This window comes from Conger conger, chromosome 13 (genome assembly GCF_963514075.1).
Source record: "Conger conger chromosome 13, fConCon1.1, whole genome shotgun sequence".
NCBI lineage: Eukaryota > Metazoa > Chordata > Actinopteri > Anguilliformes > Congridae > Conger > Conger conger.
In genome coordinates, this window is record NC_083772.1 from 13,938,533 (window position 1) to 13,966,520 (window position 27,988).

General features: G+C 45.6%; 3 protein-coding genes across 3 annotated transcripts; 1 reads left to right on the forward strand and 2 right to left on the reverse strand.

Annotated features, from left to right (window-relative positions):
- bace1 (beta-secretase 1) lies at nucleotides 1-27,907 on the forward strand. The gene is made up of 9 exons (XM_061217339.1): nucleotides 1-1,054; nucleotides 5,744-5,832; nucleotides 6,595-6,811; nucleotides 22,891-23,028; nucleotides 23,280-23,414; nucleotides 25,546-25,647; nucleotides 25,885-26,034; nucleotides 26,435-26,606; nucleotides 27,625-27,907. Exons 1-9 carry the CDS (start codon nucleotides 752-754, stop codon nucleotides 27,867-27,869), a joined length of 1,551 nt encoding a protein of 516 aa, XP_061073323.1. The 5' UTR covers nucleotides 1-751; the 3' UTR covers nucleotides 27,870-27,907.
- On the reverse strand, nucleotides 11,830-13,816 carry LOC133108134 (endonuclease domain-containing 1 protein-like). Its single transcript, XM_061217566.1, has 3 exons — nucleotides 13,550-13,816; nucleotides 12,699-12,855; nucleotides 11,830-12,224 (listed from the first exon to the last, which is right to left on the reverse strand). Exons 1-3 carry the CDS (start codon nucleotides 13,814-13,816, stop codon nucleotides 11,830-11,832), a joined length of 819 nt encoding a protein of 272 aa, XP_061073550.1.
- Nucleotides 16,240-20,016, reverse strand: LOC133108135 (endonuclease domain-containing 1 protein-like). Its single transcript, XM_061217567.1, has 3 exons — nucleotides 19,720-20,016; nucleotides 18,073-18,229; nucleotides 16,240-16,631 (listed from the first exon to the last, which is right to left on the reverse strand). Exons 1-3 carry the CDS (start codon nucleotides 20,014-20,016, stop codon nucleotides 16,240-16,242), a joined length of 846 nt encoding a protein of 281 aa, XP_061073551.1.
- Nucleotides 27,908-27,988: the final 81 nt, after the last annotated feature.

Genomic DNA, 27,988 nt, shown 5'->3' on the forward strand with positions numbered 1-27,988 from the left:
GAGGCGGCGAAGAAGGAAGGTAGCGAAGGATGAGTGTAGTGAGCCAGAGATGCGGATTATGGTGGACTGTGTGGCCGAGGACTGCTAATGTAACGGGACGATGACAGCGAGGACAACCTAACGGAGATTCGAGGATTTTAGATTCATGTTTAATGGGGACTTTTAAAGAATGTTTGCATCATTTCTCACATTTTTTTTTAATGCTACCATAATATCTTCATTTCATCCGTACGGATTTGGCGATGTTATGCTGCATTCATCTGCATCACCTTATACACGGCCACCGATGTTTTCTTCGGCAATTTTTCTCTTTGGCTCTTTTTTAATCAATTCGTTTTTAGAAGTACTGTAATATTCATGTTGGCTAACATGTTTTTGCATTCAACCCGTCGCCGAAGAGCCGAACAAGGTGCAATCGGAAGTGAATCTTTTGGATGCAGTAGTTCTTAAATTTAAACCTTCGATTCCAGAGAACGGCACTGGGAAAATAAATAAAAATGGTAAGGAGAATATGACATCTGCTTATTCAGTTGGAGTCTGTAGTGCGATTAAAAGGGAAGGAACCCCATTGACCTAAAACCATCAAATAACTGAAAATTATTACTGCACATAGACGTTGGTCGTTGTAGGTATTAACAGCTATGTTGCGATAATTATTACGCCACCCGACGCACAAGGATAGTGAGACACGAACGTTTGGTTTAGTTGCAGCGTATAAAAATACAGTTTCTGAGTAAATAGGTATTCTAAGATGGAGGCATCGTGTTTTCGCTGGTTGGTGTTCTTATGGACAGTGGCCGCCCTGTTGTTGGATACGAGCTCCGGCTCCCATTCCGACAAACCGAACCTCTCCGGCCCCCTCTCCATCCGCGTTCCCCTGCGGCAAGGCCTCCCCTCCGACCCGCCGAGCGTGTCGCGGCAGCCCACTCTTAGGACGGCCCGAAAACGCAGAGGAGCCCCGGGCATTAATTTCGTGGACATGATTGACAATCTCCGTGGGAAATCTGGACAGGGCTACTACGTGGAGATGGCCGTGGGTACCCCGCCGCAAAAGGTAGGCCATGTCCTCGTCAGTGTGCGCGCTGTGACACTGTGGTCCGGGGCATTGCTGCCTCCGCACTGACAGATGCGGACACACCTGTAAACAATGTAGATGGGACTCTATACAAAACGTGACACCCCGGAATGTGCTAGCAGGCGACGTGTTGATTCTTTAATAGCACGTGTGACTTTGCCGCATTTGTGTCCAATAGGATGTTCGTTCAATTTATCTTTGTGGTTCACGACACCAATAATGCAGTGGTGATAAGCCCGACCAAACTGACACATGTAGACTATATTATGCGGGTCTTATTGGAAACCCGTAGCGCTAGCACAATGTGAAGTCCTGCAATGTACTGAAATCGCACATGGGCGAGAACGGGGTGTTTAGGTTTTAAATAAGTAACATTTAGTTTATTTTTTAATTTTTTAATTTTTATGTAATATATGTTGTATGTAGCATCTGAATATGTATATAACTTGGCTAATTGCATGTCTAATAGCAAACACTTGCCATTTTGGACAGTGATTTTGGACCAGCATACTATACATTAGGCTATACCATACTGTATTTGGTGCGCGCATGTGCGTGTAATGAATAAACTGTAAACACTACCTAATATTAAAATGAACACAGTTATAATACAATAGTTTTAATATAATATAGTATAATAATTGACCAACATATTAAAAAGATAACAACGATGCTAGAATTCTAGATTTTTGTAAAATCCCTTTCCCTGAGTGTCTCTGTTAATAGAAGTGCATTATTTTTGCCATTTTTGGACAGTGTTAATGAGATGGAGGTGTGTGTATGTGTGTGTGTGTGTTTTGTGCATTGTGGGCCATGTTATCTGACTTCTAATCTCCTTGTCTTGTTATGAAACAACAACAACAAAAACCAAAGATATCCCTACCTGAGTGATTAAAAAGGACAATATGCTGAGATAGTGAGATGTGTTTGGCTGTATGATAAAAATAGACACCTTTTATTTTTGAACTAAAGAGTGAAGAAAAGCATGAGGGAAAGACCGATGATTCTGGCAAAAAGGTTTCAATGACATGGTTTTAGCAAGAACACTGTCCTTTGATGACAGAATCAACAATTTCATGAATTCTCTTTGGTTGAGTGAAAGTTTTCCTTTAACAAAAAAAAAGAAAGAAAAGAATATGTAACACTTGTTGTTTGTATTAACTATATTTCCTGCGTTCGTGTTCTATCTAGCTTGCTATGCTAATGTTGTTTTCCGGGATGAGTGGCAAAATTTTGCGAAGCGAGCAGAATGCAGGCTTTTTTCCTGTAAGAGGGGCGGAGGTTATCACGGAGGGGCAGGGAGAGGAAGCGCTGCTTTTGCACATCCCTGCGTGTGGCAGGATACGGCCCAGTGTCCCAAACGGGGAGAGGAAGGAAGCCGGGAGATGGATCAATCAGGAGTCTGCTTATTCCACAGAAATATTCCGGGCGAGGGCAGTGTGGCTTGAGTGGCAGAGTAGGGGTGGGGGGCTAGCAGGCCATCATGCGGGGCAGTCTCAAGCAAGCAAATCTCATTCCATTTAGCAGTTTGGCAACCGATTGTCCGACTTGGCATGTTGGTAGCCCTCGGAGTCTTCCAAAAAAAAAGGCTGATCCAATTGTCGGAGATTAAATGACCAGTGTTTGAAGTGTTACTTATTTTATTTGATAGTGAACGTATTATATTGAGAGTGAACCTTTGCAGCGTATCTCCATCTCTGATTCTTTGTCCTTTTCTCTGCTACCATTCTTTTTCTTTTTCTTCCCAGTTGTGTTTGTCCTGAATGCCCTTTCCTTTTCTCACCCTTTCTCCCTTCTTCCTTGGGCTGTTCTCAGGTTACCCTGTCTTCTCTCTCTCCCTCTCCCTCCCTCTCTCTCTCTCTCTCTCTCTCTCTTTGCCTCTCTCTCTTAATATCAGATTGTGCTCACTCAGTAGTGTGAGTCTCTGGTGTCTAGCGATCTAACAGGAAGCTGATCAATAATACATTTGTCCTTTAAATACTTCAGTGAGCTTCCAGTAGCTGCAAGGGCTAGTACTGGAACCAACTTACACACACACACACACACACACACACACTCACACATGCAAACACACAAGCACATGCACATGCACACACACACACAAACACACGGGCAAACATTCAGATGGCACACACAGACATGCACACAGCCACATTTACCCCCCTCACATACACACACTTTGTGTTCTCTGTTGTTTCTCTCTCTCCTGCGGTCCTTTTACATGACTGAATTCTCCTTCTTTCCTTTACTCCATCCATCTCCAAGTCCTCTGCTTCCCCTTTTTACCAAAAGCATTGTTCATTTGGTCCAGAGCACCCCGGTGCTAGGCTGCTGAAACGGCTCATTACATAAACATGACACAATAGCACATGCAAAGAAAACCCCAACCAAGCCCCCTCAATGGAGGCTTTGTGTATGCACGACAGTCTGTACGGTGGGACTGCAGCTCCACAGGAAAGTGTTTCAGTATAGCAAAGCACCACAGAACAAACACTGTCCCTGGATCTGACAAAACAAGTAAGCTAGATAATGTAGGCTAATATAACCTCAGGTTTACACTCCAATATAAACTCCAATATGAACTCACAGAACTACATTACAGCTATCCAAATCTATGAAACGGATTAGCTGTTCCAGTTGTAATGCATTTTTATGGCCTGTGGGTTTAAACCTGAGGTTTAAATTCCTGATAAGCATGATGCAGTTGACCCCATATTATCTTGCTTGCATGTCTGTGTGTTTTGTCCGATACAGGTACGTGCATGTGCTATGGTGCCCTCCTGTGGGCGTCACGCAACATTTCGCATTTGTACTTTGTACTGGGGAAGGTCTGCGATAACGGTTGAGTTGTCTCTATGGTAACACGATGACAAACAGCTGATGTTTACATTTCTAAAAACACGGCAGGGCCTGGCATAGCCAACCCATGACAATGAATTCCACTGTTCCATCTTCTGTCCAATCAACATCGTGTGACAAAGTATGACTGTTCTGCAACATAACAAAATTCTACAGGTGTGCGACACTGAGTTGAAAATGTGTCATTTTCATCATATGACACAAGGATAGTGCGGCAACTATATCAGGGATTAGGCCTACCTATAAAGAGGGGTCATACAAGTTACATTGCATTTAGGTCCTATGCTGAGAAAAAGTATTTTATTATCAGTATCCGGATTTCCTCTTTTATTGCATATTTGTCACGCTGATTGTTTTCAGATTTTTGTACCAAATTGAATATCAGACAAAGGCAATGTGAGTAAACGCAAAACACATTTTTGCATTATGCATTTTTGACATTTTATTTCATAAAAAGTTCACCCAGTGACTCCCCCCTTAAACAACTGGCTGCACCAACTTTAGCAGCAATAACTGCAACCACAGGCTTCCGACAAAATGGTAGATTTTTGAGCATTTTAAAGATTTTTATCCTGTCACAGAATCTCTGTTGGGCTCAAGTATGGGTCTCTTGGTTAGTGTGTTTTATGTGTCAGACTGTGTGGGTCTCTTGGTTAGTGTGTTTTATGTGTCAGACTGTGTGGGTCTCACAGTGAGTGTGTTTTATGTGTTACACTGTGTGGGTCTCACGGTGAGTGTGTTTTATGTGTTACACTGTGTGGGTCTCACAATGAGTGTGTTTTATGTGTTACACTGTGTGGGTCTCACTGTGAGTGTGTTTTATGTGTTACACTGTGTGGGTCTCACAATGAGTGTGTTTTATGTGTTACACTGTGTGGGTCTCTTGGTGAGTGTGTTTTATGTGTTACACTGTGTGGGTCTCACAGTGAGTGTGTTTTATGTGTTACACTGTGTGGGTCTCACAATGAGTGTGTTTTATGTGTTACACTGTGTGGGTCGCACAGTGAGTGTGTTTTATGTGTTACACTGTGTGGGTCGCACAGTGAGTGTGTTTTATGTGTTACACTGTGTGGGTCTCACAGTGAGTGTGTTTTATGTGTTACACTGTGTGGGTCTCACAGTGAGTGTGTTTTATGTGTTACACTGTGTGGGTCTCACGGTGAGTGTGTTTTATGTGTTACACTGTGTGGGTTTCTTGGTTAGTGTGTTTTATGTGTCAGACTGTGTGGGTCTCACAGTGAGTGTGTTTTATGTGTTACACTGTGTGGGTCTCACAGTGAGTGTGTTTTATGTGTTACACTGTGTGGGTCTCATGGTGAGTGTGTTTTATGTGTTACACTGTGTGGGTCGCACAGTGAGTGTGTTTTATGTGTTACACTGTGTGGGTCTCACAGTGAGTGTGTTTTATGTGTCAGACTGTGTGGGTCTCTTGGTGAGTGTGTTTTATGTGTCAGACTGTGTGGGTCTCATGGTGAGTGTGTTTTATGTGTCAGACTGTGTGGGTCTCACAGTGAGTGTGTTTTATGTGTTACACTGTGTGGGTCTCTTGGTGAGTGTGTTTTATGTGTCAGACTGTGTGGGTCTCATGGTGAGTGTGTTTTATGTGTCAGACTGTGTGGGTCTCACAGTGAGTGTGTTTTATGTGTCAGACTGTGTGGGTCTCTTGGTTAGTGTGTTTTATGTGTCAGACTGTGTGGGTCTCTTGGTGAGTGTGTTTTATGTGTTACACTGTGTGGGTCTCACGGTGAGTGTGTTTTATGTGTTACACTGTGTGGGTCTCACAGTGAGTGTGTTTTATGTGTTACACAGTTGAACATCCTGGTAGACACCGGCAGCAGCAACTTCGCAGTGGGGGCAGCCGCTCACCCTTTCCTCCGGAGATACTACCACCGTTCGCTGTGAGTAAGCACTGAATAGATTACAGTTTGTTTATTTAGAGTATCGTTTTATTTAAAATATTCTCTGCAAGCATTTTTCTCAAAGTTTTTGTGTATATATTCTTCATAATTTCTCGATACTGGATACTGGATTCTTGTAATTTCTTTTGGTGGAAGCATTATCGGGACATGGCAACTCTAGTTGGAAAGAAGCACATCGAATATGCCAGTATATACTGAGCCTTGAGGAAACGATCAGCCCTCACAATGACTATGCTACTATTTTAATTTTTACATTTATTTAAAGAGGGGCGGCACGGATGGTACAGTGGGTAATGCTACTGCCTCACAGCAAGGAGTTTCTGGGTTTGGTCGGCCGGGGCCTCTCTGTGTGGAGTTTGCATGTTCTCCCCGTGTCCGTGTGGGTTTCCTCCGGGTGCTCCGGTTTCCTCCGGGTGCTCCGGTTTCCTCCCACTGTCCAAAGACATGCAGGTTAGGCTGATTGGAGAGTCTAAATTTCCCGTGGGTATGAGTGTGTGCCCTGCGATGGATTGGCGACCTGTCCAGGGTGTATTCCTGCCTTTCGCCCAATGTATGCTGGGATAGGCTCCAGTCCCCTTGCGACCCTGTTCAGGATAAGCGGGTTAAGATAATGGATGGATTACGGAACCATGGAGATTCTCGGCCTGAGGGCGGAGCCGCCCCATGTCTCTCCTGGGTTGGTAGCTCCCACCCTCCTGGCCTGGTTCTCAGTGATTTTGACATGATCCTGCCCCCCCCCAGCTCCAGCTCTTACCGGGACCTGGGCCGGAGTGTGTACGTGCCCTACACGCAGGGGCGCTGGGAGGGCCAGCTCGGCACCGACCTGGTCTCCGTGCCGACCGGCCCCAACGCGTCTCTGCGTGCCAACATCGCCGCCATCACCCAGTCCGACCGCTTCTTCATCAACGGCTCCAACTGGGAGGGCATCCTGGGCCTGGCCTATGCAGAGATTGCTCGGGTAAGAGAGGGGTGGAGTATTAGAGGGGAGGGGTGAGAGAGGGGTGGGGTATTAGAGTGGAGGGATAAGAGTGGGGAGTGGTAAGAGAGGGTGGGATATTAGAGGGAAGGGGTAAGGGAGGGGTGGGGTATTAGAGTGGAGGGGTAAGAGAGGGTGGGATATTAGAGGGAAGGGGTAAGGGAGGGGTAGGTTATTAGAGGGGAGGGATATTAGAGGGGTGGGGTATTAGAGTGGAGGGGTAAGAGAGGTGAGGGGTAAGAGAGGGGTGGAATATTAGAGGGGAGGGGTAAGAGAGGGGTGGGGTATTAGAGTGGAGGGGTAAGAGAGGGTGGGGTATTAGAGGGGAGGGGTAAGAGAGGGTGGGGTATTAGAGGGGAGGGGTAAGAGAGGGGTGGGGTATTAGAGGGGAGGGGTAAGAGAGGGGTGGGGTATTAGAGTGGAGGGGTAAGAGAGGGGAGGGGTATTAGAGGGGCGGGGTAAGAGAGGGGTGGGGTATTAGAGTGGAGGGGTATTAGAGGGGCGGGTAAGAGAGGGGAGGGTCCAAGAAAGAGGGAGTGTGTGAGAGAGGGAGATGGGGGGGGCAGGCAGATAGAGGGGTACAGCCTGTCATGGTAGGAGCATTGTTCTCAGCTACCTGATAAAATCTTTCTACAAGATCACTTCCACATTTTAGCAGTTCTGTACAATTGGATACATTCTTCATTCACTGTAATCTCAAAAGCATACTGTGGCTGAGGAGAGAGGAGGCAATGGACAGAAAGTAGAGTGGGGCCAGGGGTCAGGGGTCAGGGCAGGTGTTCTGTGTATGGTATAGGCCGAGAGAACATTGCTAAGTATTTGACTGTATGTGATCTCTAAAAACAGGGTGTCTCTAGTTTGCATTCACTCTGCCCTTAACGCTGAAGAATAAGAGTCCAATCCACTTTCATATGAGCTATCTCGCTGTCATTAGCCAGGTAAAAGAGCTTTATCTCACTTGCCAAACAGGCTAGTTTTCCCTTTGGTAAACTGACCGAACCTCAAAATGCTATGTCACAAATACGATATGATAGATTTACAGCAGGCGGCACAGATGGTGCAGTGGGTAGCACTGCCGCCTCACAGCAAGGAGGTCCTAGGTTCGAATCCCGGTCGGCCGGGGCCTCTCTGTGTGGAGTTTGCATGTTCTCCCCGTGTTCGTGTGGGTTTCCTCCGGGTACTCCGGTTTCCTCCCTCAGTCCAAAGACATGCAGGTTAGGCTGATTGGAAAGTCTAAATTGCCCATAGGTATGAGTGTGTGAGTGAATGGTGTGTGTGCCCTGCGATGGACTGGCGACCTGTCCAGGGTGTATTCCTGCCTTTCGCCCAATGTATGCTGGGATAGGCTCCAACCCCCCTGCGACCCTGTTCAGGATAAGCGGGTTAAAGATAATGGATGGATGGATGGATAGATTTACAGCACGATCAGGTTTTCAGCCATACTGATCTAAATGGAGTGAAATTGTGCAAGAAAAAGGCATTGTATTGTGCATTGTATTGGCTTTTTAATCTATTTAAAGAAGTGAAATCATGCCCTGTTGAAGAATTGATATATTGAAATAGGTTTCAGAGACTTCTATTAAAGGCTCAAACTGCAGTGAGCGGTTGAGCCAATGAAAACACATGTTGAAATGAAAACACCAATGAAAAAGGTAATGGGTGGGGTTACATGTGTGACTCCGCCAAGGTGTGACCCCCATGCTCCAGGTGCTTGGGTGTAGGCAGGGTTGAGTACTGGGAGGAGCTGTTTCTGATTGTAAACACAGGAGCGAAGCAAGGAAAGAAATCTGTGAGCTAATTACCTGGTTTTCTTTTCTACCAGGTAATTAGCTGAACAATTAGTGCTACTGATTGGCCAGACTGTCTTCACACCTGAATCCCAGCTGTTGACTGAGCTGATTTCATGATCCCTGCTCTACACGCATGCAAAAGGAGGGAAGAATTGGCTAAACCAAGTGTCATTCAAAGACTGTATAACGGGCAACCTGTAGTGCAGTGGCTAAGGTACATTCCTGGGACCCAGAAGGTTGGTGAGTCAGTGTAGCCACGATTAGATCCGCACAGCTGTTGTTGAGCAAGGCCCTTAACCCCACAATGCTCCAGGGGGGATTGTCCCCTTTAGATAAATAACTAATTATTATATATTACAGTTTTTTACAATTGTTTTCACACTTGTCTCAATACCATGTCCACTTTTTCAAAACTCTTCACACAGTGTGCTTTTGAAACACGCACCTGACCACATCAGTTAACCTTTGGTGCAAAATGCACTTCAACCACCGAAACACTTCATAATTCACCCAAAAGTGACTCATGCTGCCATAACTATAGCATATGCTTTCTCCCATAAGACTACTTTGTCACTCAATGTTCAATGAACTACAAAACACAAACAACTTGGAGCATTGCTAAATACATATATTATGTGTTTCCCTTTCCTCTATTTTTGCATCCACAAATATTTCAAGCCAAGCAGCTAACGAAATTTTTGATCTGTTGGTTTGCCTCTCAAAATTTTTTACTGTGTAATGTAAAGCAATATATGATAAAGAAACAAATCACAAAAGCAACAGTATTCTTCAGAGGGTTTACAGTATTTTGACGTTTGCTCTCACAGTGCAATATACTGTAATTCAGAAAAGAAAAATACAATACAATCAATTACTCAAAATGCATTACAATCAATAACAAATACACATAGCAATATTTTCTCTTTATACAGTAATTCACACATATATTGTCTGCCTATCAGTATCAGAAGTCTACTGTTGGCCTGGCCCATCCATCCTGTCCTCTGCATTTGGCCATAGATTTTCATCAACATCACAATTATTATCTCTTGCTATACACCGAGGAAAACATCTTTTTGCGTGCCTTATCCAGCCCTTGATGTGTTCCACTGTTATGTCCATACACCCAGCAGCCATTGCATCTGGAAGTGACATCTGTTCATGTGGGTGGTGGTCCTAAACCTTCACATATACCTTCATAAACTTCATATTGGTACCTGAGTTCCTTGACACCCTCAGAGTTCCTGTCAAAGGGGACAGTGCACAACTGTTTCATCCTGATCTGATGTTTCTGTAGCACTCTTGAAATGGTTGTAGTGCTTACACTGTCAATTTTTGGAAATATGTTCTTTTCTGCGATTATGTTGCTGCGTATTTCTCTTAGCCTGATGCTGTTCTTGACAATGACCATCCCAACTATTGTATCCTCCTGTTGAGGCGTAAACATTCTTCCCCTTCCCCCTGTGTGACTGTGTGAGGTAACCGCTGGGTCCTGTAGTGAGTCAAAGACAAATGTGCACTGATACATCTGCTTTTTCTGGAGACTTCTCTAATCACAGTACTGCTGGAATATACACATCAATTGAACTCCTTCAGTCAGAATGTTGTAAATACTGTATAGTACCTGTTGGTTTGCCTGAAAATTCTCACTATTGAAGCCACTGTGGATCTAGGCAAGTTTGGTTGAACCCTCAACCTGCTTCCCTCAGGGACAGACCATGATTTACCACATGATCAATGACTGTGGCTCTGATTTCATCAGACACGACGTCTTCTTCCTCTACCTCTGGCTGCATCCATTTTCCCCACCAAGGCTAAAGAATGCAAATGCCAATCCAAAGGTGGCCCCCTTTTGTATATGTGGTAACGGGGCACAAACAACAAACACCTGGGTATGTTGTTCAGTGAAATGACTGCCAGGTGTTTCAACAGTAGATATACAGCAGTAATAGTGGAAAAATCTCTTCAGTGACAACTACATCTCTATTTACCCTATATACATGCACATTTCAATGCAAGTATGATCACTTTTGTATAGATGGTAACAAGGCTGCAAACAAAAAAAATGAATAAACTGAATAAACTTTCTGCTCAAATCAGAATGATCTGTCTTACATATTTCAAGCATATAGTTTCATTTTTCTGTCAAAATGCAGCATATTTCCTTCCACAATGATCAGAATTTTATTGGGTTTTGAACTGAAAGTTAACTGTTCTGAACAGAGTATCTAAATGTCTGCAGAATTTGCTGTATTTGTACAAACATTTGCTGGTAGTGAACACTGACTGAGAGAGTTATTCATGAATTTTGGAAAAAGTGGTGATTGAATGCCTTTAGTATGAAGGCAATGCAAAAATATCCACAGTTTGGTTCACATAGTCTAATGATATGGTGAATGTGTTAAGTGTTTTGAAGTGGACATGGTATTGAGACAAGTGTGAAAACGCTTGTAAAAAACTAACTGATCCAGGGTCATTGCTTGGTGAGAGTGTGTGTCCAGAGGGATACCATATTGTAGTATTACAATAGTAGTATTATATGCAGTATATATATATATAACATATTATATACAGTATATGCTATTTATCTATCTGTCCCTTTCTTACAAACAGACACGATGGGACTGATTTCTGAAGACTTTATTCAATTAAATTCAGTCGAATTCATTTTTGTATTACGCTTTTCACAGAAGACTGTCACAAAGACACTTTACAGAGTAAGACAGAAGATAATGTAACATATCAGCCCTAAGCCCCCAAACCCCCAAGAATATTGAGAATGGAAGTATCACACTAAAAGATAACGAGGGACAGGCGGTGTATGTGTGTGTGTATGTGTGCGTATGTGTGTGTGTGTGTGTGTGTGTGTATGTGTATGTGTGTGTCTGTACAGCTGGCAAGTTTATTTGCCTAATAAATGTGTCATAGACCCATAGAAGTTTGTCCTGATTGATTATTTGAGAATCGAATGAGGAGAACTAGTGAGATTGTTATCTCTTCCTAGTGGTGGTTTTTCATTAAACGCTCCTTTTGTCACTTTGGCCAAAAGCATCAGCCAATGTGTAAATTGTAGATAGAGTTTTGGTGCGTAAATTAGATAAGCAGAAAAGTGAAATTACTCTTGTTAAATTAACGGACACAGAAATATAAAAACAGAAATCTGCCCTGCGCATCTGTGGGGTCTTCCCTTCTCTAACGATTTGTAGTCTTCTAAGCTTCGCAGTTGTTGAGGAACAGCTGTGGTGGTGACTCAGTACTCAGGAACTCCTGCAGCTTTTGGAGTGTGAGCCTTTGCAATTGGCTGCCCTTTGCAGTGTTTGCGGCAGTGGCCCCGCCGCTGTTGATGGGCCGGCCGTTTTGGTCCACACAACAGTAGGCGTTCCAGACGTGGGTGGGGATATTGACTCGGCCTTCTTTTTTGAGCGTGTTGGTTAGGATGGAGCTGTCGGACGGGATGGCGCCCACCAGCATGTAGGCCCGGTCGCATTTGTTTTTTTTAAATTCCTTCACCAGCTCGTTCTCGTATTTGTCCCACACGTCTCCGTTCAGGTGGCGCGTCTGGGGCACCACGTTGGTGAGCGTGAACGTGGCCTGGCGGGCAACTCCTGCAGTGAGGGAGGGAGGGAGAGAGGGAGGAAGGGAGGGACGGAGATAGAGAGAGAGAGTTGCTTGGAGATACTGCTTTCCTGTACATTCACTCAATATCAGTTTCACAACTGAAATGTTGTACCTCAGGGAACTGCTCTCATGACAACAAGCCTGGTTTGAAGTGCATTAGCAACACAATGGACAGCTGGCCACAATGAATTCAGACCCAATTTTGATTATAGGTCTGCTGTAATCAAAAACCAGCTGGAAGAGGGGAACTGAAAGCTTGTACAAGTTGCAGGGACTGTATTTTGCTTTGGGCCTCTGTTTAGCATTCTGTGCCTTTTTGTGTTAACATAACCTCAGAACTTCTCCAGCCACTGTATCAAAACCAAACTGAACCCACTGAGCAAGTACAGAACCAATACAATGTACAATAATGGAGATTTTTAAATAGTATGCATTAGTCCAGAGGCACAGCGGTGCATTACCTGAATGATGTTGTCTGGGACTGAGGTGCCCGCGGTCATAGCCACTGGATTTGTAGTCATTATCGAGAGCCTGCTTCTCACCCAAGGAGACCCCCTTGTGTAGAGCTTCAAGGTCCATGGTATCCATCATCTCCCCGTCCCAGTTTTGGTCCACAAGCTGAGAAACAGCACTGCAGTCAGAGCAGTCTCTGGGAGTGTGTGTGTTTGTGGAAGGGTGTGTGTGTGTGTGTGTGTGTGTGTGTGTGTGTGTGTGCATGTTTTTTCATTTGTCTTTGGTAATCTGCAAAAGTCATTTTTAAAGATAAAGCAGCCTATTGCTGGTCTTGAATCGACCACCGGGATGTGGTGGATTCAGAACAGCAGAGACATGTCAGAACAGCAGAGTTTCTGACCACTTTCAAGCACAGACTGAAGACTCATCTCTTCAGGCTGCACCTTTCCCTCCCTACCTCACCACCACCATTAGCCTTGTGCATGCCATAGATTATCATGCCACTTATATGTAGTTATATATAGATATTGTTGTATTGTATTGTATTAGATATTGTATTGTTGTACTCTGCGTATTCTAGCTGCCAACTGTGGTATGCTAGTTAATAAGTTGATGTATTCTTCAAGGGTTTCCAATTGTATCTGTATGGTCAGGCTTGGACTCGGAACCGTGCTGTCCTCTAGGGTCCGTGTCACACTTGTCCCTGTGTTCGATCTGCACTTCGTTGTATGTCACTCTGGATAAGAGGGTCTGCTAAATGCCTGTAATGTAATGTAATGTAATGTAATGAGTGTAATGTAATGTAATGTAATGAGTGTGATGCTTGTGAAAATATTGCTGGGAGGCGTGTGTTGCTCACCTGTGGTTCCAGAAACCAGTTGTTGTCAGTCTTTAGCTCGTCAGTGACGGTCTGAAAGCGGTAGGCTGAGTAGACGGCGATGCGGTGCTGCGTGTCATGCAGCGTGGCGAATCGGTATTGTTCTTTGTGGCGCTGACACAAATGGAAGGTGCCAGGTTTGTTCGCACCCCAGTCGGGCACCCTGTCGTTGTAGAAGAACTCCAGGCAGCCCTTGACCTCCTTGTCACTCTGGGGGTCGTGGAAGTTTCGCACTACGTCCCCCCTCATGGGCGGCAGGTGTGCCAAGACAAGGAAGCATAATGCTGCCCAGGACTGCATCCCAGCTGCTAAAGGAATTCAGCGAAGCAGTGAAGCGGTGAAGCAGAATCGTGAATGCTTTACCTGAAGTACAGAGTTCCCGAGCAGAGTCACCATTTGGTCCAAACTGGTCCTTTTCTTATATTGGTTCCTCCTTATCGGCCTCGATACGCTATTTGCATTCTCTCTTTCTCTCCTATTTGACGAAGGTCAGCAGACCTCCCTTCCTGGCACCAGACCAGCTTGGAGCTGTGGGAGGAGTCGATAATGCGTAGCCAGGAAGGGGCTCCTGTGAGGTGCAGTCGAGGGCGGAAACCCTGGCCCTGGTGGTCTGGCCGGCCAGGGCAGGAGCATGGCCCATGACTGCAGCGGGGGGCGAGGGAGACTCCTTTGGAGGGGGAGGCCGGAGGGGCAGTTTCTGGCTGGACCTCTTGGTGGGGCAACAGGACAGCCCCCTGTACCTGCGCCCCAGGACAGGAAGGCAATGCTGCAGGCTCTGGCGGATCCTCTAGGCGGGGTGGCGGACACAGTGCCTCGGGAGGGCTTGTGGCACTCGGTGACAGCAAGGGATCCTCGTCTAAAGGGCCCACTGTGGCAGGCTGAGGGGGGCTCCATGTCTAAACCCTGTGGCAGGCTGAGGGGTGCTCCATGTCTAAAGGGCATGCTACTGTGGCTAGTGGGAGGAAGTGTAGGGAGCTGCTGGAGGGCTTGGGACCTCCATCAGGGGACCCATGCACAGGAGGCCCTTCATCAGGACCCATGCACAGGATGGCCGGGCGGTGACTTCCAGTAGTCCCCCTGGAGCGGGCAGCAAGCAGGCCTCCACCCAGGGCACAATTCCCGCATTCTCCACCAGTGTGATGAACTGATCAGCCCGATGGTCCAAAGTATTAGTCACAATATCATGTAGTTTATGTTTGGGTTGTTGTTCATCTCCAACAATGCAGTGTGTTAGCTTAGAGTTTTGGGTCACGGTGTGAGAAAGGCACAGAACCTAGGGCCTTTCTTTGTGAGTTCCATATATGGTACTAATATGAAAATGCAAATGAAATAAGTCACTCTAGATATGAGTGGCTGTTAAATTCCAGAAATGTATCGACCAAGTGTGATATCATTACTATTCTGACATTTAGCAAATAGTCTTATATTGAGTCCCTCACACAACGTTTGTGTTTTTACACAGTAAAACTGATAGGTATTTAAATGTTTGGCATAGCGTCCATTTTTACAGCTTAACATATACTGAAGCGATTCAGCAGTGTCCTATCTGGGAATTTATGCCCCAGCCTTTTGGTTACAAGCCCTGGTTCTTACCCATTGTATCATATTGCCTCTATCAGTGAGGGTTTCATATTAATATAGGTAACACTTTCTATAAATGGTCCTTCATATAAGATGTTTAACTCCATCATACGAATTAAATTATCATTAATATATGATTTTATCTGTAGCCATATATACAGTGAGCTCCATTATGTTCGGGACAATTTTTTTCTGATTTGGCTCTGTACAAAAATTTCACATGTGGATAAAGTGCATATTCTGAAATTTTATTAAAGGGTATTTATACATTTTGGGTTCATCCAAATGGCTTCACATGTGTTCCTGATTGGTCAGGTGTGTTCAACTGCCTCCTTAGTAAAGGTATAGGAGAGCTTGCGGTATCTAGTTTTGATTCTAGGCTTTTGATTGTTTGGTCTCTTTTTGGCATAGGTCAGACCTTAGGCTTACCAAAACCAACTGTTTGGAACATTATTAAGAAGGAAGGGCCTGGTAGGCCAAGGAAGAAATCTACAGTTGGTGACTCTCGTCATGATGAAGAAATACCCCCACATACTTCTCCTTCAGATCAGAAACTACTTCAGGAGGCTGGCTCGGATGTGTCAGTTGCAAACCACAAAAACAGGATAAAACAGGCCAGGTTAGAACTTGCTAAGAAGTACTTAAGTGCACCTGCATAGTTCTAGAAAAAGGTCTTGGGGACAGATGCTTTTGTATCAGAGTGATGGCAAGGCTGAGGGGTGCTCCATTTGTGTCTTTCTTTGAAGATTTCTGAGATACTCAAACCACCCTGTTTGGCTCCAACAATCATTCCACAGTAAAGGCCACTTAGATCATATTTCTTATTTCTGCTGGGTAGTTCAGTTAGCCCTGTCCACTAGCACGCTTGTTCAGCTTAGCTTGGTGTAAATTACCATGTCTAATGTTAATGTTGCTAATTGTCTTAATCTGTAGGATCATACTGTATGTCAGTGGCGGAGCCTGTGACTTTTATTAAGAAGAACTAACACATAATTTCCAATATTTGCTTTTATTTTTTGACATAAAAAGAGGGAAATATGTCCTGTAACACCTGTGGGGTGTCTGTCTGCCCTTTAATGTACAGTAATCCTCTAAGCCCCACAGTTGTTGAAGAACAACTCCCCCACTGGTGAGTTGGTGTACTGACTCAGGAACTCTCTCAGCCCTGAGAGAGTGTGCCTGTCGACGTGGTTCTGCTCAGTGTTGCGGGCAGCGCCGCCCCCGCTGTGGATGGGCCGCCCGTTGTTGTCCAGGCAGCAGTAGGCGTTCCAGAGGTAGTCGGGGATGTTGACCCGTTTGATGTTGTTCTTGATGATCCAGTTGTCGCTGGAGGGGATGGCGCCCACCAGCACGTAGGCCTGGGTGCACTGGCCATTGAAGAGGTCGGTCAGCTCGGACTCGTAAATGCGCCAGGCGTTCTGGTTCAGTTTTGGATTTTGGGGCACCACGTTGGTGAGCGTGAACGTGGCATTGCGGCTGGGCACTGTGGCAGGGCAGGGGGGTATCAGAGGGTGAGAATTAGATTAGTAGTTGCTTTCCTACAAAAAAAAGTACATTCACCCAATATCAGTTTCACAGCTAAAATCTTATACCTCGGGAAGGGGAGAGAAAGGGAGATGACGTTTTGGAGTTGCTGCTTTTCTCGAAATGTTCTACCTCAGGGTACTGCTCTGAAGACAACAAGCCTGGTTTGAAGCGCAATAGCAACACATTAGCCGGCCACAATGAATTCACTCTTACCCAGACCCAATAACCTGTTGGGCTGGTCTGCTGTAATCAAAAACCAGCAGGAAGAGTGGAACTGAAAGCTTGTCCAAGTCGCAGGCTCTGTATTTTGCTTTGGGCCTCTGTTCAGGATTCTGTGCCTTTTTCGTGTTAACATAACCTCAGAACTCCTTTCGCCTCAGTACAGAAACCAAACTGAACGCAAGAACAGAACCAATACATTACACATTTAATTTATAAATTTTTGATTTTGAGTTTCGACATTGCAATTTTTCAGTACAATCCCAAGCCTTTGCAGACAAATGTTGAGTTCTGGCTAGCGTATGTTTTTGAAAAGAAAATACGGAGTCGGCGATCCAACTCCTTGGAGTCTACTTGTCTGCCATTAACACAGTATCCGCATATTATCTTGGTAGCGAGATTGCATGTTCTCTCATGTCATGTGAATCTAAGGTGACACATCCCATATCAGCTAGTCAGCTGGCTAGTGAGAGCAAGGTAACTTTAGATCACAAACTAAAGTCTAAAAGCCTAACTATAGGCTAGTTTGTAAACTAGCTGGCATTAACACTGTCATTTCCATTTTTCAGTGTAGCTACAGCTAGCTGGCTAGCCTAGTGAACTCAGTTTGTTGGCTTTCATGACTAGCCTGATACACTAACCTAGCTGGTGAAACAGAGTTTTCTGTTTATGTATGTTGACCTTGCTTCGCTGTATCTGACATGTTTTCACAAGGTGCATGCTTTCCACTTTGCATAGCCACTGAGACTGGCTGCATCTAGCTAGCCTATGCATCTACTGCCCATGTGCTATGTAATGTCATCTGGCTAGCTGCTACCTGCACACGTAACAGTCTCATGTTCATTTAGAACTTTCGATTAGCCTGCTTAATGTTAAGTCTATGGACATCATCAAATTTAGAATTTTGAGGTCTAATTGAAATTGAATAAAATGTGCAGTCATGGAATTAGGCTCTTATCCAGAGTGACATACAGTTGATTAGAATAAGCGGGAGACAATCCTCCCCTGGGGCAATGCAGGGTTAAGGGCCTTGCTTAAGGGCCTAACAGCTGTGCGGATCTTATTGTGGCCACATCGGGGATTGAACCACCGACCTTGGGGGTCCCAGTAACGTACCTTAACCGCTACGCTACAGGCCACCCTGTACACATTCGGCCTGAGCCACTGGGGTGCATTACCTGGGTGGTGTCCGTTTGGATTGAGGTGTCCACGGTCAAAGCCAGAGTGGGTGTAGTCCTCGTTGAGAGCCTGCCTCTCTCCCAAGTAGACCCCCGGGTTGTCCTGCCCAAGCCAGTACCCGTCCCGCATCTCCGCACCCCAGCTCTGGTTCACTAGCTGGGAAAAAGCACTGCAGTCAGACAAGCTGTGTGTCTGTGCGTGTGTGTGTGCCTGCGTGTGTGTGGAAGGTTGTGTTTGTTTGTGTATGTGTGTGTGTGTGTGTGTGTGAGAGAGAGAGAGAGAGAGAGAAGGTGTGATTGTGTGTGTGGGAGGGTGTGTGTGAGGTGGGAAGGTTTTGTTTGTTTGTGTATGTGTGTGTGCGTGTGTGTGGAAGGTTGTGTTTGTTTGTGTATGTGTGTGTGTGGGAGGCTGTGTGTGTGTGTGTGTGTGTCTGTGTGGAAGGGTGTGTTTGTGTGTGTGTGTGTGTGGAAGGTTTTGTTTGTGTATGTGTGTGTGTGTGTGTCTGTGTGGAAGGGTGTGTTTGTGTGTGTGTGTGTGTGTGTTGGAGGCTGTGTGTGTGTCTGGGAGTGTGTGTGTTTGTGGGAGGGTGTGTGTGGGGTGTGTTTGTGTGTGTGTGTGTATGTGTGGGAGGGTGTGTTTGTGTGGGAGACAGGTTGACACTGGATAATTTTAAGTAACCATGAAATAAATTAGCTGCAATACTTCTTACATATGTATATGTGTCTACTGCTCTCTTTTGATGTGTATTTCTTTTTTCCCTCTCCCATTAACCCTTTTTCAATCAATCCTCTGTCAGTCCCTTTATCTCTTGTACACTTAGTGAGCACTTTATTAGGTTTTTATTAGACTTGTTTTTTAGACTTCTTCTGCTGTAGCCTATCCACTTAGAGTTATAATGTGTTTTGTTTTCAGAGATGGTCTTCTGCCTACCACTGTTGTAATGTGTGGTTATTTGCATTACTGTCACCTTCCTGTCAGCTTTGACCAGTCTGGCCATTCTCCTCTGACGTCTCTCATTAACAAGGCGTTTCTATCTACAGAACTGCTGCTCACTGTTTTTTTGGGGGTTTTTTGCACCATTCTTTGCAAGCTCTATAGACTAGTGTGCGTGAAAATCCCAGGAGATCAGCAGTTTCTGAGATACTCAAACCACGAACCATCGTTCCACGGTCAAAGTCACTTAGATCACATTTTTTCCCCATTCTGGCGGTTGATGTGAACATTATCCGAAGCTCTTGACCCGTATCTACATGATTTTATGCATTGCACTGCTGCCACACAATTGGCTGATTAGATAATCGCATGAATAAGTAGGTGTAATACAGTAAAAATGTTCTTAATAAAGTTCTTGGTGAGTGTATATTCAGTAGAGTCTTTAAAAAAAAAATCCCAGAATTAAAAAAAAGAAATCAGAAAAGTCCCAGACTTAGCAACTTAACAGAAAATGAAGGAGAATGCTGTGCGTTTTGCTACGCGCCACTGCCCCCTGCTTTTGAAGACCATCCATCGACCATTAAGGAATTTGGAGCCCATGGGAGCCCTAGACGTGCTGGTTTTTTTTTATCACTCGTGAAAATGACACTGGTATTAGACACTGTAGTGAGCGAGGAGGAGGAAGGGGCTTGTGAGTCTTCCTCCGCACTCACCTGTGGCTCCACAAACCAGCGCTTCTCCCGGCCGCCCCCGTTGCTGGTCTGAAAGAGGTAGGCGGAGTAGACGGCGATGCGGTGGTGCGTGTCGTACAGCGTGGCGAAGTGGTAGCTGTTGCGGAAACGCTGACACAAGCGGGCGGCTCCAGGCGTGGCCGCGCCCCACTCGGGCACCTTGCCCTGGTAGAAGAACTCCAGGCAGTCCGGGACGTCCTGGAAGCTTTGCACTACGTCCCCCCTCAGGGGCGGCAGGTGTGCCAAGACAAGGAAGCACAGTGCTGCCAAGGACTGCATCCCAGCCAGTGGATTTCAGTGAAGCAGAATCGTGAACACTTTACCTGTAGTACAGAGGTCCAGAGCAGAGTCACGATTTGGTCCAGCCTGGTCCTCTTCTTATATTGGTTCCTCCTTATCGGCCTCAATACACTATTTGTTTCTCTTTCCCTTTTTTCCTCTCTCTCTTTTATTTTTGACAAAGGTCAGCAGTCTAAAATAAGCCACATTTTGGCTTGCATACAACCCAACTTGCGTGTGTGTGGGAGCATGCGTGTGTGTGTGTGTGTGTGTGTCTGTGTGTATGTGAGAGCATGCATGTGTATGTGTGTGCGGGAGCATGCACGTGTGTGTGTGTGGGAGCATGCGTGTGTATGTGTGTGTGTGTGCGTGTGTGGGAGCATGTGTGTGTATGCGTGTGTGTGTGTGTGGGAGCATGCGTGTGTGTGAATATGTGTATGCGTGCGTGTGTGTGTGTGTGGGAGCATGCGTGTGTGTGAATATGTGTATGTGTGTGCATCAGTCAGTGTGTGTGAATATATGTACATGCGTGTGTGTGTGTGTGTGTGTGTGTGTGTGGGAGCATGTGTGTGTATGCGTGTGTGTGTGTGTGGGAGCATGCGTGTGTGTGAATATGTGTATGTGTGCGTGTGTGTGTGTGGGAGCATGCGTGTGTGTGAATATGTGTATGTGTGTGCATCAGTGAGTGTGTGAGTACATGTGTATATGTGTGTATGTGTGTGTGTGTGTGTGGCAGAGTGTTCCTTCTTTAGTGCGTTTCAGTTTAGTTAAATATGTTTATGTTCACACTATTTTGTACAAATATCCTGTCCCATGTGAAATGTAGTAAAGTCTGTCCATGTCCATGCAAATTATTCCCATTTTACCATCAGCAATGCAATTCCCCTTAAGTGAAAAATCATTGATAGCATATGGATTTGGGGGATATGAATGGTCTCAAGCAGTATAGGTCCAGTAGGTCTGAAGAACTCCATAAGGTAGCTAGTGCTCGAGTTGTTGTTCTGCCCCCAGAAAGGCAGCGTTGTGTAAACATAGGACCATATGTACGGTTCCCAGAATTTGGATGTCAAGATGTGAGAATGGCACAGAGCCAATGGCCTGGCCTCGCACCACATGTTGTGCATGTGTAACGTAGCCAGAATTTCAGAATAATCAGGGCGATAACTAGTACTGGGTATTTGGGAATTACTGTGCCAACCTCTACACACTGACACTTCAGAGAAAGGAGGGTTTAATATTTAATATACAGTATCAGTATATATACAGTATAGTATCGACACTTTTCTGGCATTTAGCAGATTTTGAGCAACTTGCACAACTTTTTTACATTTTTGCATTATGTCCATTGTACTTGGTACTTGGTTGGCATTTATATAGCGCCTTTATCCAAAGCACTGTACAATTGATGCTTCTCATTCACCCATACACACACTCACACACTCACACACCAACGGCGATTGGCTGCCATGCAAGGCGCCGACCAGCTCGTCAGGAGCATTTGGGGGTTAGGCGTCTTGCTCAGGGACACTTCGACACAGCCCGGGCGGGGGATCGAACCGGCAACCCTGCTCTTACTGCCTGAGCCATGTCGCCCCATTCATACAGATGCAACCAATTCAACAGCAGTGTCCTGTCTGCGAATATAAGCTGTAACCTTTTGGTTACAAGCCCCGTTCCCTACCCATTGTATCACACTGCCTGTATCAGTGAGGGTTTCTTATTAATACAGGTAACACTTTCTGTAAATTAGGTGTCTTAACTCCATCATAAGAATTACACTGTCATTAATAGATGCGTATGTCAGAAACTGCGAATAAGCTTATGGTGTGTTATGTCACCATTGACACAGGAAGTGCCCCTGCCGTGACGTGATCATGTGACGCACACCACTGGCAAATTAACTCATGAATATTCTTACGAAGGAGCTATTTACTGCTTAGGAAGGACCATTCATAGAAAATGTTACCTTAATATAACATTGTTCATTTACCTATGTAGCACACTACATTACCCCTAATTACCATATATAGTAGAACTGTAATTATACCTCTGTGTCACGGGTAGTTAGCTTGTGATAGACGTGATGTGAATTTGAAGTCCTCCAACTAGAACTTTCGTGGCTGTACTGTGAATACTTTCTACCTGAGTGATGCCAACTGAACGTCAACAGCCAACTCAACTCAACCATTTTGTACAGCTGGAACTCCAACAAAGTCATTTCTCAGAGGGAGCTCAGAACAGCCTGCATCATCTCAGTTCCACCTTCTATAGAGAAAAGGTTAGCCAATTAGTTAGCCGTTAGCATCATTCCAGGAAGTACTTAAAGGGAACCTCCAATGGGGAAGAAAACACAAAATACTGAGAATGGGAAACTAAAAATATTCCCAACTACTTTCGGGTGAGCCTATAAATAAATTTTAAAAGTCCAGGATAACAAGAACAATCAGTTGCCCCTACAAAATGGAGACTTTGGGATCAGAGAGCCAGCAATCCCAGAGTGCTTTGCTCCATTGTGCTTGCTAAAAAATAGACTGTCTTCTCTGCAGTTTGACTTAGTTTTTTTCCCGATGAGGTTCCCTTAATTAGTGAAGTGTAAAATAGTGTAATTGTAATGAAATAGATGCCCTATAATTAATGAAATAGATCCCCTATCTCAGCCCCTCTAGTGTGGTCTAGTGGTATTTTCATGTACATTAGGTACATGTGTATGTTTCCATAAAAATTGCAATGGGATGTAGATCTCGGATTTGTATTGGATTAATTCAATAATTCAAAAATTATGAATTCTCTCTTCCCTTCCCCCTCTTTCTCCCTCGCTCCCTCCAACCCTTTCTCTTTCCCTTCCTTTCTCTCTCTCTCTCGCTCTCCCCACAGCCTGATGAAACTCTGGAGCCCTTCTTTGACTCCCTGGTGCGGCAGACCTCAGTGCCCGACCTGTTCTCTCTGCAGCTCTGTGGCGCTGGGTACAGTCAGAACTACAGTCTCGGCAGTGCCACTGTGGGTGGCAGCATGGTGAGGGGGGGGGGGGGGGGTCTAAAAACCTCCATGAAGAACTCAAATGGGTTCCCTTTATGGAGACAAGCCAGAGAGAGTGTGCCAATGAGAGGGAAGGGCAAAAGAGGGACATAGACAAGTGGGGAAAACTGACTGGAGGGGAAGGAGGGGGAATGGAATAGGAAAGCAAAAGAGATCTGAAGAAAATAACATAATATGTCTTTTGTTTATAAATACTGTTGATGGTTTGTCCTTATTTATATCATTAGATCATCGGTGGGGTGGACCCGTCCCTGTATGTGGGGGACCTGTGGTACACACCTATTCGCCGAGAGTGGTACTATGAGGTCATCATTGTGCGCATCGAGGTGAACGGACAGGACCTTAACATGGACTGCAAAGAGGTGAGCCAGACAGGAGGGGATGGGGGAGTGTGGAATTAGCAAAGGCAAAATGTGTGTGTGTGTGTGTGTGTTTTTGTGTGCGTGTGTGCGCCCAACAGCTGTGCAAATCTTCCCATGGCTACACCTGGGCAATTCAGTCTATGGCTCAAGAATCCTTTGAAAATGCATATTCATACATACATGCATACAGTGCAGTCCATATGTATTTGGACAGTTGGTACAATGTCTGTTCTTTTGGCTCTGAAGTCCAGCACATTGCATTTGAAATTAAACAATGCGTGTGAGGTTGAAATGCCGACTGTATGTACATCCATATCAGGTGATGTGTGTCAGAATCCCTTTTTATACAATCCCCCCATTTTAGGGGAGCAAAAGTAATTGGACAGTTGGCTTCTCGGCTGCTTCTGAATAGTCAGGTGTATTAAATCGCTTCCTTAGTGCAGATATAAGAAAGCTTTCAGGATCTAGCCTTAATTCCAGGCTTTTGATTGCCTTTGGAGTCTATTATTGGCATTTGTCAACATGAGGCCCAGAGTTGTGCCAGTGACAGTCACTCCAAGTTTGGGATTAGAGATTTGAGTGCAGTAATCATGCATTCACTATGTAGGCAAGTTGTGCCTTATAGCATCTACAGGTTATATGTGTACCACTTACCTAGTAGGTTAATCCTTAGCTAAGCATGTTAGATTGAATCTTATAATGCCAAAGCAAGAATAAACACAAGCTTATAAAATAAAAACCCCTCTTCGCCGTCCTATGGTCTCTGAAGCTAAGTGTCATTATTCTGATGATGTTGGTCTAAACATGGTCCCTCTAAAATGGTTCCATAGAAATATAGACTATAGACTAGGATACCTCTAAGCCATTTTCCTTTATGGCATCATAATCTGTTCCTGCATTTAGTGAATATCCACCTCATTTCCATAGCAGCCCTCAGCCACAGCATCATTTATCTCTAACTGACTCATCAACTTCTCACCTGCCGCTGTTGCTTTGCATTTAATTGTACAATTACACTGTCCATTCTTCTTCATTCCCGATTATCTTATCTTCAGCACAATAAACGTGTATGTGTATAATATAATATCCACACCTTCTTTTCCCATTGACGTCATTTGGCAGTTGCTCCACTCCATCCTCTCCTGTCTTTAACTATTCCATCTACACTCAATAACCCATAATGACCCAGGGAAAACGTGTTTTTCGAATTTTCTGCTAATTGATTTAAAAATCTAAAACTGAAATCTCTCTCCTTTACGTAAGTATGCAGACCCTTTGCTGTGGCACTCCAAATTGTGGTCAGGTGCATCCCCTTTTGCTTTAATTGTCCTTGGGATGTGTATAGAACTTGATTGGAGTCCACTTGTAGCAAATTGAATTGATAGTACATAGTTAGAAAGGCACATACCTGTGTATATAAGGTCCCACAATTCACACTGCATGTCAGGACAGAAACCAAGCCATGATGTCCAAGCAGGGAGCTTTGAGTGTTCCCAGGAGCACAGTGGACTCAATACTAGATTTAAGCAGATTAAAGTAAAAATGTGGTTCCTTTTTCCTTCTCTCTGGTCGTTACTCTGTCCCCGGTGTTTGTAACACATTGCTGTAATATTGACATAGACGATGAGGAATGAAGACTGTAGATGTAATCTTCCCTTTTTGTGCAAGAAAGGTCTGGACAAAGTTTAATGTTGATGGGTAACATTTTGCGACAATACATTTCATGGGGCCAATTGCTTTGCTCTGAATTTCTCCAATTACATTTTTTACATTACGTTAATGGCATTTGGCAGACGCTCTTATCCAGAGCGACGTACAGTTGATTAGATTAAGCAGGAGACAATCCTCCCCTGGAGCAATGCAGAGTTAAGGGCCTTGCTCAAAGGCCCTACAGCTGTGTGAATCTTATTGTGGCTACTTATTGTGGATCGAACTACTGACCTTGCGGGTTCCAGTCATGTATCTTAACCACTATGCTACAGGCTGCCCTGTATTATAGTTAATCCAGTTAATTCTAGTCCAGTCTGGTTTATTCCAGTCTGTTAATTGCAGTTCAGGTAGTATCCAGATTGGTTTGGTTCAGTTGCTGTCATTTGGGCCTGATTAACCGGATGGTGCATGTCTCCTGCAGTATAATTATGATAAGAGCATCGTGGACAGTGGAACCACCAACCTGCGGCTTCCTCACAAAGTGTTCCAGGCTGCTGTCAAGGCTATCGAGGCGGCCTCTTCGGTGAGTTCTGCCCCTTCTCGGTTTCTACACTTTCAGCTCTTCTTCCTCTCTTCTTCTCCACTCCTCTCACTTCTCTCCACTGTCTGTCTATCTCTCTCTCCTTTCACTTCCTCGGTCTTCCCATCGCACTCCTTCTTTCTTATCCCCCTGTCTGTCTTGCCTGTCCCACTAACGCTCTCTTACCTGATCTGGACTTGATCTCCATTTCCTTCTCCCCCTCTCCCCTCTCGGTCTCAGACAGAGCAGTTTCCCTCAGGGTTCTGGTTGGGGGAGCAGCTGGTATGCTGGCAGGCTGGCACCACTCCCTGGCACATCTTCCCCGTCATCTCACTCTACCTGATGAGCGAGAATCGGAATCAGTCCTTCCGCATCTCCATCTTGCCTCAGGTAACATGGCTGCCAGTTCTGCATAACATTTCAGTCCCTAGTACAGGAACAAATAAGCCAGATCAATGTTTCCATGCAACACAATCAACGTTTTGAGTGCTATATTGTTTTTGTCTCCTTAATTCTCATTGACAAAAAGGATATTACAGTTACATTATGAGAAGTCAACATGGCCAACATAGCAACATGGCAACAGGGCCTTGCTGAAGGGCCCAACAGCTGGGCAGATCTTATCACGCCTAGACCGGCGCTTGAACCACCAACCTTGCAGGCCCCAGTCATGTACGTTAGCCAGTAGACTACAGGCTGCCCTGTGATCCGAACAGCGATGAATTCCTCTCTGCCACCCGTTTGCTCCCTGAACCCCCCCCCCCCCCCCCCCCCCCCCCGTCCTCTGCAGCAATACCTGCGGCCGGTGGAGGATGTAGCATCGGCGCAGGAGGACTGCTACAAGTTCGCCGTGTCCCAGTCCAGCACCGGCACCGTCATGGGGGCCGTCATCATGGAGGGCTTCTACGTGGTGTTCGACCGCGAGAGGAAACGCATCGGCTTCGCCGTCAGCACCTGTCACGGTGAGGGAGGGAGGGAGGGAGGGAGAGGGATGGAGGGAGAGGGAGGGAATGATGGAGGGAGAGGGAGAGGGAAGGAGGGAGAGGGAGAGAGAAGGAGGGAGAGGGAGAGGGAGGGAGGGAGAGAGAAGGGATGGGGGGAGAGTGAGAGGGAGGTAAACAAATGAAGCTGGTGAATGCAAGTCACATTAGCCACATTTGGCAGACGCTCTTATCCAAAGCGATAAGATTAAGAGCAACAGGGTTAAGAGCAACAGTCGCCCTAGAGGTGGGAGGTAAATACTCAAAAACCACAGAAACCTCATGCATTATGAGGCTAACATTTTAATTGCTAAAATCCTAGTTAGTGATTAAAGTAATTAGCTGTGGCAATAATTAACCTTTGTGGGTATACATTAACATACTGTATGTCCAGCAGGGTCCAAATGTTCTCCATTAAAACTACACTGAACATTATTGTGCATTTTTAATTATGTTGAGATTATTGCTACTGTTATTGTTGATTCAGTTCAGCTCTTGTTTCTATATCCAATCAATATCCTTTGCACACAGTGGCGTGTATTCTTCCTCCCAGAGCCATGGGCTACGGCTCTGCTTCCCCCTTCTCATTTAAGGTCAAATCGACTCCCCAGCCTCCAAAAATCCCCCCATGAAAGAGCCGTTTCTCTCGTGTATACATCACATCGTGGATGTATACTTCGTTTCAGCCTGTCTTTAATGATGTTTTAATCCCCAAGTCGACTTTTTAACTCGAAAGAGTGAAAGATAAGAGAGAGAGAGGGAGAGAGGGAGTAATGGAACAAACAGATGGGGACTGGTAGAGGATTAAGTGGCATGGGAGGGAGAGGAGGAGAGGAGGATTAGCGGAGACGGAGAGGGAGAAAAGAGAGCTACTTGGTGGGGCTGGGTAGAGAGTAAAGTTGAGGATGATGTGCAGGAGCTGAGGGCAGGAACACATCTGAAGTGAAACCAATCCGGCGTGTGAAGTCTGCTTGTCTAACCCTTAACCCCCCCCCCCCAGTGCACGACGAGTTCCGCACGGCGTCGGTGGAGGGGCCGTTCCACGGCGTGGACCTGGAGGACTGCGGCTACAACATCCCGCAGACGGACGAGTCCACCCTCATGACCATCGCCTACATCATGGCGGGGATCTGCGCCCTGTTCATGCTCCCGCTGTGCCTGATGGTGTGCCAGTGGCGCTTCTCCCGCTGCCTCCGCCCCCCGGGGGCCGGCGACTTCGCCGACGACATCTCCCTCCTCAAATGAGGGAGGGGCCGGGCGGGACGTTCCGGATTTTACGCGCGGTGGCGCGTGTCTGCGGGCCTGCGGTTAACTTTAGCGGCTCTCGCGCCGGTTGGCGGAAATCGTGGGCATGTGTATAGCTA

What these genes read in the sequence shown, in the direction of transcription:
- bace1 (XM_061217339.1), top strand. Translation starts at nt 752, where the DNA reads ATGGAGGCATCGTGTTTTCGCTGGTTGGTGTTCTTATGGACAGTGGCC. An exon ending in TGGGTACCCCGCCGCAAAAG is followed by an intron (nt 1,055 to 5,743) that starts GTAGGCCATGTC and finishes TGTGTTACACAG; the next exon opens with TTGAACATCCTGGTAGACAC. An exon ending in AGATACTACCACCGTTCGCT is followed by an intron (nt 5,833 to 6,594) that starts GTGAGTAAGCAC and finishes GCCCCCCCCCAG; the next exon opens with CTCCAGCTCTTACCGGGACC.
- LOC133108135 (XM_061217567.1), bottom strand. Translation starts at nt 20,016, where the DNA reads ATGCAGTCCTTGGCAGCACTGTGCTTCCTTGTCTTGGCACACCTGCCG. An exon ending in GCTGGTTTGTGGAGCCACAG is followed by an intron (nt 18,230 to 19,719) that starts GTGAGTGCGGAG and finishes GCTTTTTCCCAG; the next exon opens with CTAGTGAACCAGAGCTGGGG. An exon ending in TCCAAACGGACACCACCCAG is followed by an intron (nt 16,632 to 18,072) that starts GTAATGCACCCC and finishes GCCCTGCCACAG; the next exon opens with TGCCCAGCCGCAATGCCACG.
- LOC133108134 (XM_061217566.1), bottom strand. Translation starts at nt 13,816, where the DNA reads ATGAGGGGGGACGTAGTGCGAAACTTCCACGACCCCCAGAGTGACAAG. An exon ending in ACTGGTTTCTGGAACCACAG is followed by an intron (nt 12,856 to 13,549) that starts GTGAGCAACACA and finishes GCTGTTTCTCAG; the next exon opens with CTTGTGGACCAAAACTGGGA. An exon ending in TCCCAGACAACATCATTCAG is followed by an intron (nt 12,225 to 12,698) that starts GTAATGCACCGC and finishes CCCTCACTGCAG; the next exon opens with GAGTTGCCCGCCAGGCCACG.